Below are 19,798 nucleotides of genomic sequence, written 5' to 3' on the forward strand. Positions count from 1 at the left end.
TATCATATTTTAAATAACTCAAAATTTTAAGATGAAATAAGTTTGTTATGTGTAAGGGACCATGCAGAAACTAATTCAAAGTCAGTCATGAGTACTTTTAAAAATAAACACCTTAAGTTTTCTTTTGTGAATATTATATAGTAGCCCAAAAGTGCACATGAAATAGATATCAAAATCCATCTGCTCTGAACAACAGGTTAAAGAAGATCATAGGTTCTGGTCTCTATTCTTAACATATAACTTGATTAAAATGACTTGACAAAAAGCTAAAATGATGCGTAAAAACTGATATTTTCTAATAGTGACATTTTGAATTTTCTCACAGTATTAGCCTTTGGCATAATGAAATATTTTCTTCCTTACCAGTTCAGGTGCTTTGCAAATAGCTTTGGGTTCTTTATAGTTTACTACTGACGTCAGAGCCTGTATGGAAATACAGAATAAGAATGATGAAAATTAATGTTACTTTTAAGTCCAATTGCTGTCAAGTTTTCTTCTCAATAATCCTTTGATTAAATGGCACTATGCCCAAGTATCAATATGTGGAGAAATATCAGAGAAATCAGAAAATTCATGTAAAGTATATATTTATTTGCCTTCATTATTACACTGCAAAATGTAAAAGAACAATGACAAAGTTTACAATCTAAGGCAGAGAGACTGTGGTGTTTCGGAAAGAGCACTGGACTCTGCGTCAGAGGAGTTTTTTCTTGGTAACCTCATCAGCTCCCACAAGTTTAAATATCATCTATGCAGATGCCTCCCAGAATTAAATATCCAGTCCTAGTCTCTTATAAAGCTTCAGTCACATATCACCACTTGTCTACTGGACATTTCAAACTGAATGTCCCAAAGACATCTTAATCTCAACATGTTTAAAACTGAGCTCATCACCTCTCCCCTAAACCCTTCCCTCTCCCAAATTTCCCTGTTTCTCTCAAAGGTACCACCACCTTTCTGGCATCTCAGGTTCATCACTTCAGCACTGTCCTGGACTTCACTCTCCTTTACCTGACATATCCAACTAGTTAGCAGATCTTCCTGTTTGTACCTTCACATCTTTCATATTTAACCTCTTCTCCCACCCAAACAGTGACATCTTAGTTCAGGGCCTCCTTGCCATTCCCCTTGATTACTGCAGCAGTATCTTAACTGGTCCGCCTGCTTCAAGTCTCTCCTCACTCCAGTCTATCCTACACACCATGCCAGAGTCATTTTCCTTAAGCACAGATCTGACCATGTGATGCCTTTACTCATTCAACTCTCATGCCTTCCTCTTGTCTCCAGGATCAAACATAAACTCCTCTGTTGAGATCTATTTTAAAGTCCTACACAACCCAACTCCAACCTGTATTTCCAGCTTCATTAGAAATTATTCCCCCTCCTGCACTCTTTGGTTCTGCCAAACTGGACTTCTCTGTTTCTCACTCGTGACATCCCATGTCCATGTGCCTTTGTACTTTCTGTTCCCAATGTGTGGAAGGCACTCCCCCTCCTTAGTGCCACTTCACAGAGCCACACTTTCCCTCGAAGATGCAGCTCACACACCAGCTTCTTCATGAAGTCGTTCCTAATCCCTCACACTGCTAGGGCTCTCTTTCTTGGACTACCCCGCATTTAGTTGCTTTGCAAATATTAATATTTATTAACTCTATACTGATGCTGTATATAGTTTTCTATGTGCCCACTGTCTCACCATTATAATGTAAGCTCATTGTGGGTAGAAATTGTTTCATTCTTTGCACTTATAACCCCAGTAGCCCCTGGCACAAGGTATTGCTTAATAAATACCTGCTTAGTGACTGATTGAAATTCCAGCTCTCCTACTTCCTATAACCTGTACCTTGAAAGACATTAAGAATCTCTAGAGCCAGAGATGCGGAGGGAGTTTATTCTTGTCAAGACTGCCTCTGCTCAAGGATAAGGTAAAAGAAAGCATGATAAAGTCAGGGACAACTAGAATCTAGGTTGAATGGAAAGGGACATAAGGAGTAAAATGTTTGGAGAGGCAGGTGGTGGAGGTTTGCAGACAATTTGAAATGTCAGGCTAAGAAGTTTGTATTTTAGTCTATAGGCAATGGGACTCCATTGAAGGATTTTGATATTTTATTATTTATTTAATAATTTTAGTTTTCAGCATTGATTTCCACAAGATTTTGAGTTACAAATTTTCTCCCCATTTCTACCCTCCCCCCGCCACTCCAAGATGGCATATATTCCAATTGCCCCATTCCAGTCAGCCCTAACCTTCTGTCACCCCATTCCCTCCCATCCCCTTTTCCCTTACTTTCTTGTAGGGCAAGATAGATTTCTATGCCCCAGTGCCTGTATATCTCATTTCCCTGTTGCATGCCAAAACAACTTTTTTTTTTGAACATCTGCTTTTAAAACTTTGAGTTCCAAATACTCTCCCCTCTTCCCTCCCTACCAAGGCAAGCAATTCAACATAGGCCACACATGTATCATTATGCAAAACCCTTCCACAATACTCATGTTGTGAAAGACTAACTGTATTTTGCTCCCTCCTATCCTGTCCCCCTTTATTCAGTTTTCTCCCTTGACCCTGTTCCTTTTTGAAAGTGTTTGCTTTTGATTACCTCCTACCCCTATCTGCCCTCCCTTCTATCATCCCCCCATTTTTATCCCCATATATATATATACATAATATATACATATATATATATATATATGTATATTCCCTTCAGCTACCCTAATACTGAGGTCTCAAGAATTACACACATCATCTTTCCATGTAGTGATGTAAACAAAACAGTTCAACTTCAGTAAGTCCCTTATGATTTCTCTTTCTTGTTTACCTTTTCATGCTTCTCTTGATTCTTGTGTTTGTACTTTCCCTTGGAGCATGATACTCAGTTTTGCTGGGTACGTGATTCTTGGTTTTAATCCTAGGAGGGGCGGAGCCAAGATGGCAGCTGGAAAGCAGGGACTAGCATGAGCTCCGTACCGAGTCCCTCCAAAAACCTATAGAAAATGGCTCTGAACCAATTCTAGAACAGCAGAACCCACAAAATAGCAGAGGGAAGCAGGGCTCCAGCCCAGGACAGCCTGGATGGTCTCTGGGGGAGGTCTACCCCACACGGAGGTGGGAGCTGGGAACGGAGTGGAGCAGAACCCAGCCTGAGCAGCGTGGACCAACCAGACCAGAAGCCGGGCGGAGGGGGACCTAGCGCCCTGAATCAGTGAGCTGTGGCAGTTACCAGACTCCCCAACCCACAAACATCAAAGACTGCAGAGAAGGTTAGTGGGAAAAGCTGCGGAAGTGGAAGGAATTCGTGGTTCAGCTTCCAGCCCCGGGGGCAGCGGAGGTGGGGCAGCTACAGCCGCTGCCGCTTTGGGCCCCAGGCCCACCTGGTGGGAGGAATTAAGTGGTGGATCAGAGCAGGAGTGCACAGCCTGATCTAAGCCCAGTCTGGGTTGGGGGTTCTTGGGGAAGGAGTAGTGCTGGTGTGACAGAGCTGGCACCTCCCCACCAAACGTGAAACATAGAACTCATTAGTCTACAAGCAGTCATACCCCACTGAAAAACTCAAGGGTCAAGTTAGTTGGCTGGGAACATGGCCAGGCAGCAAAAAGGCACCCAGATTCAGTCTCAGACTTTGGATTCTTTCTTGGTGACAAAGACCAAAACATACAGCCTAAAGAAGACAACAAAGTCATAGAGCCTACAACAAAAGCCTCCAAGAAAAACATGAACTGGTTCCAGGCCATGGAAGAGCTCAAAAAGGATTTGGAAAAGCAAGTTAGAGAAGTAGAAGAAAAATTGGGAAGAGAAATGAGAAGGATGCGAGAAAACCATGAAAAACAAGTCAATGACTTGCTAAAGGAGACCCAAAAAAATACTGAAAAATACACTGAAGAAAACAACACCTTAAAAAATAGATTAACTCAAATGGCAAAAGAGCTCCAAAAAGCCAATGAGGAGAAGAATGCCTTGAAAGGCAGAATTAGCCAAATGGAAAAGGAGGTCCAAAAAACCACTGAAGAAAATACTACCTTAAAAATTAGATTGGAGCAAGTGGAAGCTAGTGACTTTATGAGAAATCAGGATATTATAAAACAGAACCAAAGGAATGAAAAAAATGGAGGACAATGTGAAATATCTCATTGGAAAAACCACTGACCTGGAAAATAGATCCAGGAGAGAGAATTTAAAAGTTATTGGACTACCTGAAAGCCATGATCAAAAAAAAGAGCCTAGATATCATCTTTCAAGAAATTATCAAGGAGAACTGCCCTGATATTCTAGAGCCACAGGGCAAAATAGAAATTGAAAGAATCCATCGATCGCCTCCTCAAATAGATCCCAAAAAGAAATCTCCTAGGAATATTGTCGCCAAATTCCAGAGCTCCCAGGTCAAGGAGAAAATACTGCAAGCAGCCAGAAAGAAACAATTTGAGTATTGTGGAAACACAATCAGAATAACCCAAGATCTGGCAGCTTCTACACTAAGAGATCGAAGGGCTTGGAATGTGATATTCCGGAAGTCAATGGAGCTAGGATTAAAACCTAGAATCACCTACCCAGCAAAACTGAGTATCATGCTCCAAGGAAAAATATGGATTTTCAATAAAATAGAGGACTTTCAAGCTTTCTCAGTGAAAAGACCAGAGCTGAATAGAAAATTTGACTTTCAAACACAAGAATCAAGAGAAGCATGAAAAGGTAATCAAGTAACAGAAATTGCAAAGGTTTTAATCCTAGCTCCATTGACCTCCAGAACATCATATTCTAAGCCCTTGGATCCCTTAATGTAGAAGCTGCTAGATCTTAGATTATCCTAATTGTGTTTCCACAATACTCAAATGGTTTCCTTCTGGCTGCTTGCAGTACTTTCTCCTTGACCTGGGAGCTCTGAAATTTGGCAACAATGTTCCTAGGAGTTTTCTTTTCGGGATCTTTTTCAGGAGGTGATTGGTGGATTCTTTCAATTTCTATTTTACCCTCTGGCTCTAGAATATCAGGGCAATTCTCCTTGATGATTTCTTGAAAGATGATATCTAGGCTCTTTTTTTGATCATGGTTTTCAGGTAGTCCAATAATTTTTAAAATTATTTCTCTTGGATCTATTTTCCAGGTCAGTGGTTTTCCCAATGAGATACTTCACATTGTCCTCCATTTTTTTCATTCCTTTGGTTCTGTTCTATAATATCTTGATTTCTCATAAAGTCACTAGCTTCCACTTGCTCCAATCTAATTTTTAAGGTAGTATTTTCTTCAGTGGTCTTTTGGACCTCCTTTTCCATTTGGCTAATTCTGCCTTTCAAGGCATTCTTCTCCTCATTGGCTTTTTGGAGCTCTTTTGCCATTTGAGTTAGTCTATTTTTTAAGGTGTTATTTTCTTCAGTATTTTTTGGGTCTCCTTTAGCAAGTCACTGACTTGTTTTTCTTGGTTTTCTCACATCCCTCTCATTTCTCTTCTCAATTTTTCCTCTACTTCTCTTACTTGCTTTTTGAAATCCTTTTTGAGCTCTTCCATGGCCTGAGACCAATTCATATTTTTCTTGGAGGCTTTTGATGTAGGCTCTTTGGCTTTGCTGACTTTTTCTGGCTGTATGTTTTGGTCTTCTTTGTCACCAGAAAAAGATTCCAAAGCCTGAGTCTGAATCTGAGACCATTTTCGCTGCCTGTTCATGTTCCCAGCCAACTATTTGACCCTTGAGGTTTTTATCAGGGTACAGCTTGCTTGTAGAGTAGAGAGTACTTTGTCCCAAGCTTGAGGGGCTGGGCTGCTGTTTTCAGAGCTACTTCTACACAGCAAGCTCTGCCACACCAGCGCTCCTTCTCCCCCAAGAACTGCCAACCAGGATTGCACCCCAGACCCAGGCAGGGCAAAGCAGGCTTTGCACTCCCACTCTAATCCGCCGCTTAATTCCTCCCATCAGGTGGGCCTGGGGCTGGAAGCAACTGCAGCTGTAGCTCTGGAAGCAGCCTCAGAGCTGCACCACCTCTGCCGCCCCAAGGGAGGTGTCCAACTGCCAACTCTTTTCACTCTGTCCCAGCAGTCTTTCCCACTAACCTGCTCTGTTGTCTTTGGCGTTGGTGGGTTGAGAAGTCTGACAGCTCAATGATTCAAGGTGCTAGGGCCTGTTCCACCTGGCTCTACTCCCAGCTCCATGTGATAGACCCTTCCCAGTGACCATCCAGGCTGTCCTGGGCTGGAGCCCTGCTTCCCTCTGCTATTTCATGGGTTCTGCAGCTCTAGAATTTGTTCAGAACCATTTTTATAGGTGTTTGGAGGGACCTGGGGGAGAGCTTAAGCAAGTGTCCTTGCTTTCCAGCCACCACCTTGCCAGTGAAGGATTTTGAGCTGGGGATTGATATAGTTAGACTTGCACCTTGGGAAGATAGCTATGTGAAGGACTGATTGGAGAGGAGAAAAGACTGGAAACAGGGAGACCAGCCAGAAGGTAATTAAAATAAAAAATTTCTAGAGTAACAATAACACTGTAAAGAAAACAACTCTGGAAGACTTGAGAACTCTTATAAATGCAATGAGCAACCATGATTCCAGAGGATCAAAGATGAAGAATGTTACCATCACCTGACTGAGAGATAATAGATTGGAAATGCAGAAGAAGACATACATTTTTAGACTTGGTCAATGGGAAAAATTTGTTTTGTTTAAGTATGCCTTTTTCTTAAAAAGGTTTTCTTTTTCTCTTTCTTATTTGACAGGGGTGGAATAGGGGTAAGAGGGGTAGGATATAGTTGAGAGAGAAAATGTTTGATTTTTTAAAAAAAAATCTAATCAAAACTTTCCTTACTTCTGTCACAGGCCCTGCTGTCCTTCCAGTTCATCTCACGATTATAAACTGAGAGTTATCCTTCACTCCACACTCTTCCTCACCTTTCATATCCAACCAGACACCAAAATTCACTGTCTCCACCTTTACAATCTCTCTTCCCTTCAAGCCCCTCTCTCCACCCACACGGCTCCAACGTTGATTTAGGCCCTCATCATCTCTCCTAAATTGCTGTATCAGCCTCCTAATTGGTCTCCCTGCCTCAAGTCTCTTCCCACTCCTTTTTACCCTACACACTGCTGCCACATTATCTGTCCTTAAATATGACCAAGTAATTATAGTTAGCTTCCTATTACCTTTGGAATAAAATATGAACTCCTCTCCTTAGCGTTCAAAGCCCAACGCAGCCTTGACCCAACCTATCCTTCCAGTCTCCCTTCCCACCCTCTGCAATCTGACCAAACCAGCCTTCTCACTCTTCCTTACTCATGACATTTTCTCTTCCACCCCTGTGCCTTTGTACTGTCTGTCTCCTATGCCTAGAATAAATTTCCTCCTGACTGCTGCCTCACAGGATTCATCACTTCCTTCAAGTTGGAATTTCATCACTTCTTTCTACATGAAGACTTTACTGGTCCCAAGTACTAGTATCTTCTCTCTTTAAGAAGATCTGAAAGATCCCACTTGGCCATACTTGTTTCTAGTAGACTCCATCATGATCAGGGACCCCATCAGCCAGTGAGATTGCAATATGTTTGGTACTCCCACCTTATCAGTATTCTCAGTACCCTTTCCCCCTCTGTTTGGAGGGTGGAGCAAGGAAAGAACAAGACCTTCCCAGTCTTCATTTAAAGAGGGATCCCATGACCAGCCATCTCTTCATTTCTCACCCAGTTACAGCCCTTTAGACAGTACTTTATTATGAGCATGCCCCCATGCTGGGTACCTCACACCCTCACTCACACACACACACACACACACACACACACACACACACACACACACACACTTTCAGCTTCCTTTTTTGTTCTGTTTTCTCCCATTAGATTTATATCTCTAGGGCTTAGCACAGTGCCTGGTAAATATTAGGTGTCTAATAAATGTTTATTGACTATTGAAGAAAACTAGACCATCAGATCACAGTACCTGAAGAAAGATATTATATATTCTGAAAGAATCTGAGTGAAAACTGATGATAATGGTAGCTGCACTGCACTGTTTCCTAGAGCCATCTTACATGTGACTGTTTTTTACGGCCTTGAAGTTTATACTCAGTAAACTATGAATCAAAGAATCATTTGGGGGCAATGGCAAAATTGTATCCTGTGTCATACTTGATGGAAATGTGGACTTTGGGTTTCTCAATTTAAGCTAAAGGTAAGTCACTACATGGGAGGAGGCTCTGAGGCAGAAGAATAAGCAGATCAAAACCAATGTTTAAAAGTACCACAGAGAAGCCAAAAGACCAGAGCCCAGAAACTGACAAAGCAGAAAAGCAGAGTAGAGACAGACACCAAAACAGCATCTCTGAGCTGAGCCTGGCTGCCTGCAGACAGGAAGGCTACATGGCTGGGTTAGAAGAATGACTGGAGCAGTGAGCACGCTCTGCTGTGTTTAGAGTTGAGTGGAAAATGGATGCCTTGCTCTCTAACACCATCTACAGCTTGAGAAAGGGTAAACCCCTCAGCAGTTTGCCTAAGGTTGCCTATTTTTGCCTTTATAAAGGTTTGAGATGGGGAATCCCTCCTGACCTGCAGAACACAGCTGAATAGCTTTGTAACTCCCAAGCTTAAGAGAACTGCTCTTCACTGAAAAAGGGTAACACTGCCCCAGCATGCAGTCAAGAGAGCCAACCTGGAAAGCTCTGCAGACGCTATTTGTTAAAAGAGCAGAGCACAGCTTTCTGAGGCTATCAGAGAAGCAGACTCTGGCAGGAGAGTAGAAAGTCCCAGAAGAGGGGTAAACAGCTTAGCACTGTTACCTAAAGATACCAAGGACACCGAGGCCTACTTAACTAGAGTTGTAAGCTTCCCCAAGCACACACTTACTCCTACTCATGCCTTTCATAGTTAGGTTTCTCTAATTTGTGTCTCATCTCCTTCAAGGACACTTCATGTATTGGTGGGAGAGTGTGACCTAGGTTCATGAACAGCCTGTTATGATTATCAGTTTTCTTTCTGTCAGTAAATATTTCATGATTAAGAGCTAAGGGTATGATAATGAATATTGTTTAAATGGAAAAGTAGAGTGACTGGAGATTTCAAGATCTATGTGAATAGCAGTGAGTAATATATGAGCATATACTCTTCAAAAGGGTTACTGCCAGGACCCTGAAAGAGAGTGTTAGAATGTAAGATGCTTTAGAATATGGCTTGTTTTATTATTTGTATTTATAGCCCAATGCCTGCCACATAGAAAATGCTTAATAAATGCCTGCTGTCTGATGGACTGATGGATGCATTACAGAGCTTACACAGTACTTTGGAATCAAATCCATCAATAAACACAGGAAGAAAACACTTTACATATACACACATATGCGCGCGCGCGAACACACACACACACACACACACACACACACACACATATATATATATATACACACACACACACACATACATGACTATTTTATATATTTTTATATACCTAATCAATACCTAAGCAAAAACTAAGTTTTATCTATTCACTCAAAATAATTATAATTTAACTGTTCTAGCCACATATTTATGGGAATTCCATAAACATCACATTTCACTAAAAATGAACTAAATCCTTTCTAAAACCTATACCCTTCCAGAAAGGTTTACTAAAGAAGAGATGGGGCATGAGTTGAAATCTCAAATCCTACTCTTACTAGCTATCTGACGATGAAGAAATCATTTAACTATCTAAGTCTCAGTTTCCTCATCCATAAAATGTAGATAATACTACTTTTGCCATATCTTCTTCAAAGGATTTCTAAGATTTTTAAAATTTCAAAGTGCCATAGAAATGTAAATGACTGTCATCCCATTAAAGTGTGAAATTTGGTCATTTTGAAGACAGCTAAATCTATGTACAAATGGGCATATGTCTATATATTGACCAGAAACTTATTTATATATTTATTTTTATTATTTATTTGTGTATTTATGTATGCTAGACAATGAGCCCAAAAATACAAAGAAAAATCAAGGAAGCTACCACAGCAAGACTGATGTTAGTAAGCTGCAGAAGGATAGTTATTTAGAGAAACTATGAATTTTTAACTCAAAACTGATATGAATTATTTCAATTTATTAAAGTCAAACAGATACCTCCAACTTCTAAACTTTGAGCAAATCTAAAGGCTAGTTAACAAGTTCAAGTCTCTCTGACTTCTGACATCTTAACTTGTTAATTTACATGACTGGTCCAGGCCAAGTGATCTCAATATTATGTACTGTATCAACATTATCATTTTACTCAAAACATCATAACAATATCACCATCAAGTTATCCTATATATGAACACTAATCCACAATTCTGGGATAGTATGATACATGATAAAATTATACAAATTTGTTTTACACATTATAAAAATTACCTTATCAAGGGCACTCATGAAGTGTTGATCACCATTCAAAACAGTGTTGATAAGCTGGGCAAATTTACTATGCACCTCCAAAACTGATTCCACAAATTGAGTTGGCATCTATAAATATTCAATATAAATCAAACAATTAGATATAAAAAAATTTAAATAAATTAAACTTAAGTTGACTCCATGTCAACTAATTAAAGAGCAAATTTTTCTAAACAAGCTATCATAAAAACATATATGTAAAGGCACATTAGTATTTCCTAAAGAAACTACCTCAGCAATTTTTATGTGAATAGCTAACAATACATTAAAATATTCGAGAAGCACCTCAAAATTTCTCTAACAGGCATTTTCATCAATCTATTAGTATCTGACAAAATATCTCTTTGCAAAGACTTTTTAAAAAGTTAATACTGACCAGTGACTTAATTAAGAATATTTGTTGAAATTAAAACAACTCTGAGGCACTACCTCCCACCTATTAGGCTGGCTACTATTACAGAAAAGGAAAACTATTAATGTTGGAGGGAATATAGGAAAATTGGGACACTCATGCACTGTTGCTGGAGTTGTAACTGTCTAACCATTCTGGAGAGCAATTTGGAACTATGCCTAAAGGGTCATAAAACTGTGCATACTCTTTGATTCAGCGCTTCTAGATCTGTATCCCAAAGAGATTCAAAAAAAGTGGGAAGGGGAGATCTATTTTACAAAGGCATTTATAGCAGTTCTTTTTGTGGTGGCTAAGAATTGGAAATTGAGGGAATGTCTATCAATTGAGAAATGGCTGAACAAGTTGTGGTATACAATTGTAATGAAATATTATTGTGCTATAAAAAATGATAAGCAGGATGATTTCAGATAAACCTAGAAAGACTTATATGAACTCATGCAGAGTGAATTGAGCAGAGCCAGAAGAGCACTGTGCACGTAACAGCAATACTGTATGATGAACAATTGTGAATGACTTAACTATTCTCAACAATAGAACGATTTAAGACAATCCCGAATCCTATTCACCTCCAGAGAAAGAACCGATGGAGTTTGAATACAGATCAAAGCATCCAAAGCATACTACTTTTCCTTTCCTCCTTTCCTTCCTCCCTCCCTCAGTTCATTCCTTCCTTCCTTCTTGTTTTCTTCCACAAAATGACTAATATGAAAATATGTTTTGCATAACTGTACACACGTATAACCTGTATCAGATCACCTACTATTTCACGGAGAGGGGAGAGGAGGGAGAAAGGGAGAGAACTTGGAAATCAAATTTTAAAAAAATGCTAAAAATTGTATTTTCATGTAATTGGGGGAAAACATATTTTTAAGAGGATTACTTGTGAATACTATAAAATAATAAGAACTAATAACAGACTAATGGCAAGAACAACAGACTATAATTCAGTAGACCAAGGTTATTGTATCAGTTCTGCCATTAACTAGTTATATGATTTGAGACAAGTCACATGGGCTTATTTCCCCATATACATATGTAGTGCTTTTCACACAGAAAGCACTAGGCAAATATTTGTTGATAGATTTAAATGTGAGTTAGACTAGATTACTTCTAAGATCCTTCCTTAGCACTGTGTCTAGCACACAGCAGGCAACTTAATAAATGCTTGGATAAATTGTTAAAATGCTTTGATTTTGATGATCCTGACATTACTGGTGAAGAGAAGACATGTTAAAGTATTAAACTCCAATATTCAAGGGCTGTTTTACTATTACAGATCTTGCATTCTAGTTTCCCCATCTAAAGATGTATTTTTTTAAAATAAAATTTTATTGATACACTTTTAAAATTTTATTTTTAATTTATAGAATAAAGTGTTTTCATAAAATAAAAAGGTGATTGTATGTGAAACTGCAAGTCTATTATGCACAACTTGCTACTCCTTTCAGACAGATGACAAAATTATCATGTAGATTTTTTCTCCTACCCCCGCCCTAGAGATGGCTCTCTTTTATTTTTACAGAACTAAAATTTCTCTAATTCTTACCTTCCCTTCCAGAGAGCCATCCCATACATTAAAAAAAATTTTTAAGAAAAAAAAAAGAATAAAGAGAAAAAGCAGTTAGTAAAATTGACCAATACATCCCACCAAAAATCTGAAAAATATGCAATGTTCCACACCTGTGGACCTCTCACTTCTGCAGAGTGAGAGGAATTGTCTTCTTTTATTTCTTGTTTGCGGTCAAACTTGTCCAGAGACATTTTTGATAATTCTATGTTCAACCTTTTTTTTAAATTTTTTTTTTTTGGTCAGGGCAATTGGGATTAAGTGACTTGCCCAAGGTGACACAGCTAGTACATGTGTCAAGTGTCTGAGGCAGGATTTGAACTCAGGTCCTCATGACTCCAGGGCTGGTGCTCTACTCACTGCGCCACCTAGCTGCCCCTATGTCCAACTCTTAAAACAGAATGCTATCCACCAGTAACAGTGCATATAAACCCAAAAGCATAACAAATAATGACAAAGGAAAAAAAGAATTCTGTAAGAAATTAAATAAAGTTATCATGGCAACACCTGCTGCATCTATTACAAGCAAGTGACTTTACTACCTGATAAAGATAAAAAGGATACAATATCAACCTAGGGAAAGAAATGGAAGCCTCTATACCTTCCCTTTCTTTTACTCATTGTGGATATCTAAGTAAAACATTATAATTACTAACTCTGTCTTTTATGACTAAGACAATATAAATCTCACTGTTTTAAAAATATTTCAAAAGTAAGCTACAAAATTCACTTCAACTGCATGAATGGACAGTACTGAGTACTGAACTACAACACTTATCATGTTCTAAATTCTGATGGATGGATGGATGGATGAATAGAAGGAAGGAAGGGAGGAAGAAAGGGAAGGAGGAAGGAAGGAAAGAAAGGAAGACAAGAAGGAAGGAAGGCTTTATTAAGAATATACTATGTCCAGGCAGCATGCTAAATACTTTACAAATATACTCTTATTTGATGCTCTCAACAACTGCGGGAGATGGGCAAGTCACTATTATGTGACTTGCCCATGGTCACATAGCGATTAAGAGTCCTAGGCTAGATCTGAATTCAGGTCTTCCTCACTCTAGGCCTAATATTCAATCTACTATGCCATCTAGTTGTCACTTAATATAATCAGTATGACCCTAGATGGAATCCAAAACAGCAGGATGATTTGAAGCTCTCTGAGAAAGCAGAAGCATAGCATTTTGCAAATGGGCAGCATCTTGAAATTTTGCAGCACCAAAGGAACAAAAAAAAAAAATCACCATAAAATAAGACAACAAACTACTTAAAGTAAGCAAGGTTTTAAAAGGTCTAGTACACATATGAAAGAGCTAGAGTTCAACTTCTAGGATACCAGTCCTACACCATGGACAGGGAAATCAATCAACCTTAAGTATGAATTTGGTTACAACCTTTTAGAGTTTAGTCTTGTAGCACCCCCTTATTACTACTTGAGTTACTGTGTTCTTCACAAAAGATAGTTCCTTAGAGAGAAACAAAAATTGGGCCTTCAACTCACTCCTCAAAACATGTAGGAACTCCCCATAACTAAGCTAAAATGAAAGCTGAATATAAAAAGTGGCAGAATTCCTAAGCTCGAATTTATAGTTGGAACAAACTTCCCTATTGTTGAGGGGAAGGGAACAAGCATTTATTAAATATCTCCGGTGTTCCAGGTACTGTGTTAAATGCTTTACAAATACTGGTCATCGTGGATGATACTGCCTCATTTCCTACTTCACTATTCATTTTGTACTTCTTTGACTTCTCCAGAAGCACTCATTTGGATTTCTTTGGCCTTTCCACCATAACCTCGCATCAAGTACCTCCTTCTACCCTGGCCCTATTCCCCTTCTCCCTGCTTTTCAGCTTTCTTCTGTGTGTTGTCTTCCTCCATTAGATTATAAACTCTTTGAAGGCAGGGACTTTCGTCCTTTTCTCGTATGCATATCCCTAGCACTTATATAGTGCCTAGCACATAGGAAGCACTTATTAATATGTGTTGGCTTTACAAATATTAGTCATCACGACCAATTCTATCATTTTACATATGAAGAAACTAAGGTAGAGAGGGTAAGTGACTTGTCCAAGGTCATACAAGCAAGACGAGGCAGAACTGATAGTCAAACCTGGTCCTAAGCCTCACAGAACCAGGAAAAGAAGTATTAAAGTCCCTGAGCAAGACTAAGACACTTAATTATATCAGCCTTAAGGAGGTAACATTAAGTTTTACCTGAACAAAGGAAGAGTGCCAACAGTTTGGGGGTATAAGAAGATACTAAGTGAAATAGTTTGGTGAACTAAAGCAACATTGAGAGCTGATTTTTTTTTTTAGTGTTTCAATAATTCCATTTCAACAAAATGTTTTCCTTGTAAATTCCATGTCTTTTATTTTATGCATTTAAAAACATCCTGAAAAGTGGTTCAAAGCCTTTACCAGACTGATAAAGGGGGTCATGACACAAAAAAGGTTAAAAACCTCGGTCTGAGACATCGGAGAAGGATTTTCTGACTAAAGTTCATTTCTTGTTGACCCAAATATCCAATAAGTATACAGAAGGGAACTCATTAGAATGTGAGCTCCTTAATCGAAGAAGATCTTTGAGGGTAGGGAGTGTGTTTTGCCTTTATACCCATAGGGCTTAGCATAGTGCCTGGAACATAATAACTACTTAGTAAATGCTTGCTTTTACTGCTGCTGTATTCTTGTTGATAGAATGGAGACAAGGATGAAACCGGTATCAAGAAAAAGGAAAAAAAGAAGTAAACTGAAGGCCTGAGCACAAGTAGAATAATGGTTTTCTGAATAAATGCAGAATTTACTAAGTTTAAGAGGCAGAAACTCTCCTTTGTAAATGAACTAGACGTTTCACTCAGGAAAAAGGAAGGCATGAGGAGAATGGGAGAAGAGCTTTTACTTTCATAGAGAGGGCAATAAAAAGATGACTATCAAGGGGCGAGTCAAACCAGTTCTACATATATAGACAGATGACCATTTGTATGGAGACTACTTACTGTTGGAACCAGGAATCTGTCTTAAGTTGGATGGGCCAAACCAGGGATGATAACAATCCCAACATCTGGCAGGATGAGGTAAGCAAAGAATTATAGTATCACAGAAGGTGAGGGCAAAAGGAATTTTTAGAGATCACATCATCCTACCCCACCATTTTACAGATAAGGAAACTGATGTTCTGAGAAGTACAGTGAATCATGGAGGATAAGAGCACAGAGCTAGGACTAGAACTCTAATGCTTTATCTTTCAGCCAAGGGCACCCTTACCTACCACCACCCTGTGAATGGAAAAAAGAAGGGAGTTCCCCACTGATTATCTCCTGGGCAAAAGGAAGATGGCTAAAAAAAAAATGTGGCCAGAAAGAGCATTAGGAGTCTTCCTGTAGGGAAAATGCAAAGTCTCTGGTAAGTGGAAATTTTATCCAGCAAGTAGGTATTAATGCCATGAGAGAAATCTGGGAGTAGGAAATAGAAGAAAGAAAGGCAGCTGGGACTAAGGAAGTCTGACAACAAATATCAGGAACTAAACCAAAGGCACTAGAGGAACTGGACACATAAGTAGGGCAGGGACTAAGACACAGGGAAATAAGAGGGAACGTTCTTAAAAGAGGCACTAGAACTGTGGCACGGGCAAGAGGCTAGTTACCAAAATGAGGTCAGAGTATATAGTAGCAATACTGAATTGCTACTAAAGTCAACCAAGCAATGGATTCTGACATTTCCCCCATCTGAGGCTCGAAGTTCCAAAACCTGGGACATGGTTAATAACTAGCCCAGGTATGGGAACTGGGTCTATGATTATGGATTTAGAGTAGCCACCGCCACACAAGAAGCTTGTTGTGTCCACCTTGGTTAAATGTGCATATCAAGTGTAAGCCCTAAATATCATGGCGAATATGATTAGTGCTTATAAACTGGACAAAGAATATCTGATTCAAAATTATACTTTCTAAAAGAAAAACAGTTCAATGTTTCCATCACCAGCAGGGGAAAACTAGTACTGCTCAATGACAACTATTTAAGGAGACATTTCCTGTTCCAATGGAGGATGGCAGCCCACTTAATCAACCTCAATAAAAACAGTGCTGAGATACCTGACTAGGAGTCAGGTAGAGATAAGGGAAAGGACATGCCTGTACGGTACTACTATAGACAAAAACCTGGTAATCATGGAACCCTGGCTTTAGAGCCTGGGCCCACAATAAACTAATAGCATATATACTAGAAAAAAGGAAACCTTAGAAGAGAGTGTAGATGTAATTTGTACAATGTCCTAAACATCAATATAATTTGTTAGGATATCATCTTTTATCTAAACTGAGAACATAAATTAAAAAAACAATTCTCAAACTATTAGTTGCCTGCATAGAGACAAGGGCCACTATGCTGGTAAAAGGGATCATAGAACACAGGTGACCAGTGACAGTGAGATCCTTTTGTTCTCTTTTCACCCTGTTTTTTATTACTATTACTCAAAGTCTAATCTAATTCCATAAAAGTTGACTAGCAGTTGCTGAGAGATCCAAATCAATGTTAATAAAAAAGCCTGGAACATCCACTTTTTTAAAAAAGGAAAAAATCCTATAAAGAGGTTCAAAACCATTGATCTAAATACATTTGTATTATAACACTACTATAATATTATTATTATTATATGACAATGATAAGAAAAACGTTTAGATGAAGAAGAAAGTACATATGAAAGCAAATTAACACTCAGTGACAAATGTGATGAAAACAAAAGCTTTCCAAGGGGTCTTATAAAACTCACATTTTCCTGAGAAAGATTACCAGTTGCTCTAAGACCCTCATCATGAATATGGTTCTGTAGTTCTTGAATCATATGAGGTAAACCACTTGACACAGCACGAAGCAAGGTGTACATATTTGCCATGTCTGTAAGAAAAAATAAAGTTAAATTTATTAGTTCCTAGTATTTTTTAAGATGTGCCTTCTAAATGTACCTTTTGAAAATGACTTCATAATATAAAACTCTACACTTCCTATGATATCTGCAAAAATATTTATGAAGTACTTTACAGAGCATTTTCCAAATATATGATTTAAAAGTTAAGTGATGACAGATGCACTAACATTAAATTCTAAAAACAACAACAAACCATTAATTTTGGTTTGCTGATTTTTACTTAGATTTTTTTGGGTATGACTTACCACTTCTTTTCTCTTGCCGTATAATATTGTGACATTCTGCATGTAGGAACTGTAAATGGTCCGCCACCATTCGCTGCTGACATTCATGAATCACTTTAGTATATGAACTTGGATGTAAATATTTTCTACATCTCATTTCTTCATCTTTTAATCTACCTAGGACCTAGAGAAATATTTGTATAGTAAGAACTGTAGAAAATGATCTTTGCTTTATAAAGAAAACATAAATTAAGAGTGGTGGGGTGGAATCAAGGTGAGGAAGCTAACAATCATCAACCATTCATACAAATATGGAGAGGGATATGGGGTAGGAAAACCAATTTAAATCTAGTTTTCACCTAAAAAGTTATGACTGCAGTTATAAAACCTCATGTTATATGGATAATAAAAGCATACATTTATATATGACTTTAAGGTTTGTAAAACACTTAGCTTACAAAAAGTTATGAGATAAATGGTTATTTATTAATGTTCCCATTTTACAGATGTGGAAACTGAAGTTCTGAGTGGGTAAGTGACTTACGTGCCAGTGGTCATAGAGCAAACTTTCAAGTCCAGCATTTTTTGTACTATGCCACAGATCATTTATAAAGAAATACAAGGAGATGGTTTGAATATCATCTCCATTTATTTCCCCACAACCATCCTGTCATATTACCAAATCTAAACAATGCCACATCTTTAAAAATCAAAATAGAGTTACTTCATACAAGTCAAGGGTAAAAATTTAAAATTAGTCAATCAAATTCTATAAACATTTACTGAATGCTTACTATGTGCAAGACACTATTAGGTTCTACATGGGATGTAAACATACATAAACCTGTTGATGTTGTTGTTCAGCCATGTCCCACACTTCATGACACCCCCGCCCCCATTTGGGGTTTTCTTGGCAAAGATCCTGGCGTGGTTTGCCACATCCTTCTCCAGGTCACTTTACAGGTGAGGAAACTGAGGCAAACAGGGTTAAGTGACTTGCCCAGGATCACACAGCTCTTAAATATCTGAGGACAGACTTGAACTCAAGTCTTCTTGACTCCAGACCTGGGCAATATCTGCTGGCCACCTAGCTGCTTATAAGCCTATAGGAAACTTTTAATTTAGTAGAGTGACAGGACATAAATAGCATAATTTAAGATATACATAATGTAGGAACAATACCAAATGCCTTTGGAAGGAGAAAGGAGATATAATCGTGAAAGGTGGAGAATAAATGAAATCTTTTGTATGAAAAGGTACTTAAACAGGGCTGTATATAGTAGGTAGAATTTGAATTGGTAGATACTGAAATAAGAAGGGAATTCCAGGTAGAAGGAAAGGCAGAAAAGGCAAATCAAGGAAGGAATGTCTAGTAAATGGCAAGTTCTCCAGTTGATCTGTAGTATGAGTATGTAAACAAATAACGGGAGATTTGGTGGAGACTACAGCATCTGGGGACCATTCGCATATCCATGCTACAGATAAACCAAATTTATTTCAAGAAAACAGATAGGATCCCATGGACTAAAATTCCACAAGAAAATTCAACACACGAAGGATAGAAACTCCTGAGAATGAACTTCTGAGGAAGAAACCAAAGCTATCAATATTCATATAAAATGTACTAAATCACTAATAATGAGAGACATGAGTATTAAAAACAACTCTGAGCTACCACCACTAAGATGAAAGAAAAGAAGAATGACAAATGCTGAAGGGGATGTAGGAAAATAGGTACATTAATACACTGTAGGTGGAGCTGTGTATTCATCCATCCATTCTGGAAAGCAATTTGGAACTTTGCCCAAAGGGCTATCAAACACCCTTCCACCCAGCAATCTCACTCCTAGGTCTATACTCCCAAAGAAATCAAAGAAAAAGGAAAAGGATCTGTATGTACAAAAATATTTACAGCAGCCTTTTTTTTGTGGTAGCAAAGAATTGAAAACTGAGGAGATCCCTATCAATTGGTGAAAGGGCAGAACGAAAATGCTATGTTCCATGTGATGGAATGCTATTGTGCTACAAGAAATGATGAAGGGGGCGGTTTCAAAAAACCTGGGAAGAATTACATGAACTAATACAGAGTGAAATGAGGAGAACTAAGAGAAAAATTTACACAGTAGCAGAAATAGTGTAAAGATAATCAATGTTGAAAGACTTAGTAACACAAATCAACACAGTGACCCATAACAATTCCAAAGGACTAACTATGAAAAATATTATCTGCCTCCAGGGAGAGAACTGATGGACACAGAGTACAGACTGAAGCATATTTTTTTCTCCTTCTTATTTATTTT

General features: G+C 38.4%; 1 protein-coding gene across 2 annotated transcripts in view; it reads right to left on the reverse strand.

Annotated features, from left to right (window-relative positions):
- CUL2 (cullin 2) overlaps positions 1-19,798 on the reverse strand; it is a 120,898-nt gene that overhangs the window by 23,821 nt on the left and 77,279 nt on the right. For both annotated transcript variants that reach the window (XM_036760021.1, XM_036760022.1), the window contains exons 9-12: positions 17,520-17,682; positions 17,119-17,243; positions 10,332-10,439; positions 364-423 (exon numbers count right to left, since the gene is read on the reverse strand). In XM_036760021.1, coding sequence (XP_036615916.1) covers positions 364-423; positions 10,332-10,439; positions 17,119-17,243; positions 17,520-17,682 — 456 coding nt within the window. The remainder of the gene's footprint in view (positions 1-363; positions 424-10,331; positions 10,440-17,118; positions 17,244-17,519; positions 17,683-19,798) is intronic.

Source organism: Trichosurus vulpecula, chromosome 5, assembly GCF_011100635.1.
Source record: "Trichosurus vulpecula isolate mTriVul1 chromosome 5, mTriVul1.pri, whole genome shotgun sequence".
NCBI lineage: Eukaryota > Metazoa > Chordata > Mammalia > Diprotodontia > Phalangeridae > Trichosurus > Trichosurus vulpecula.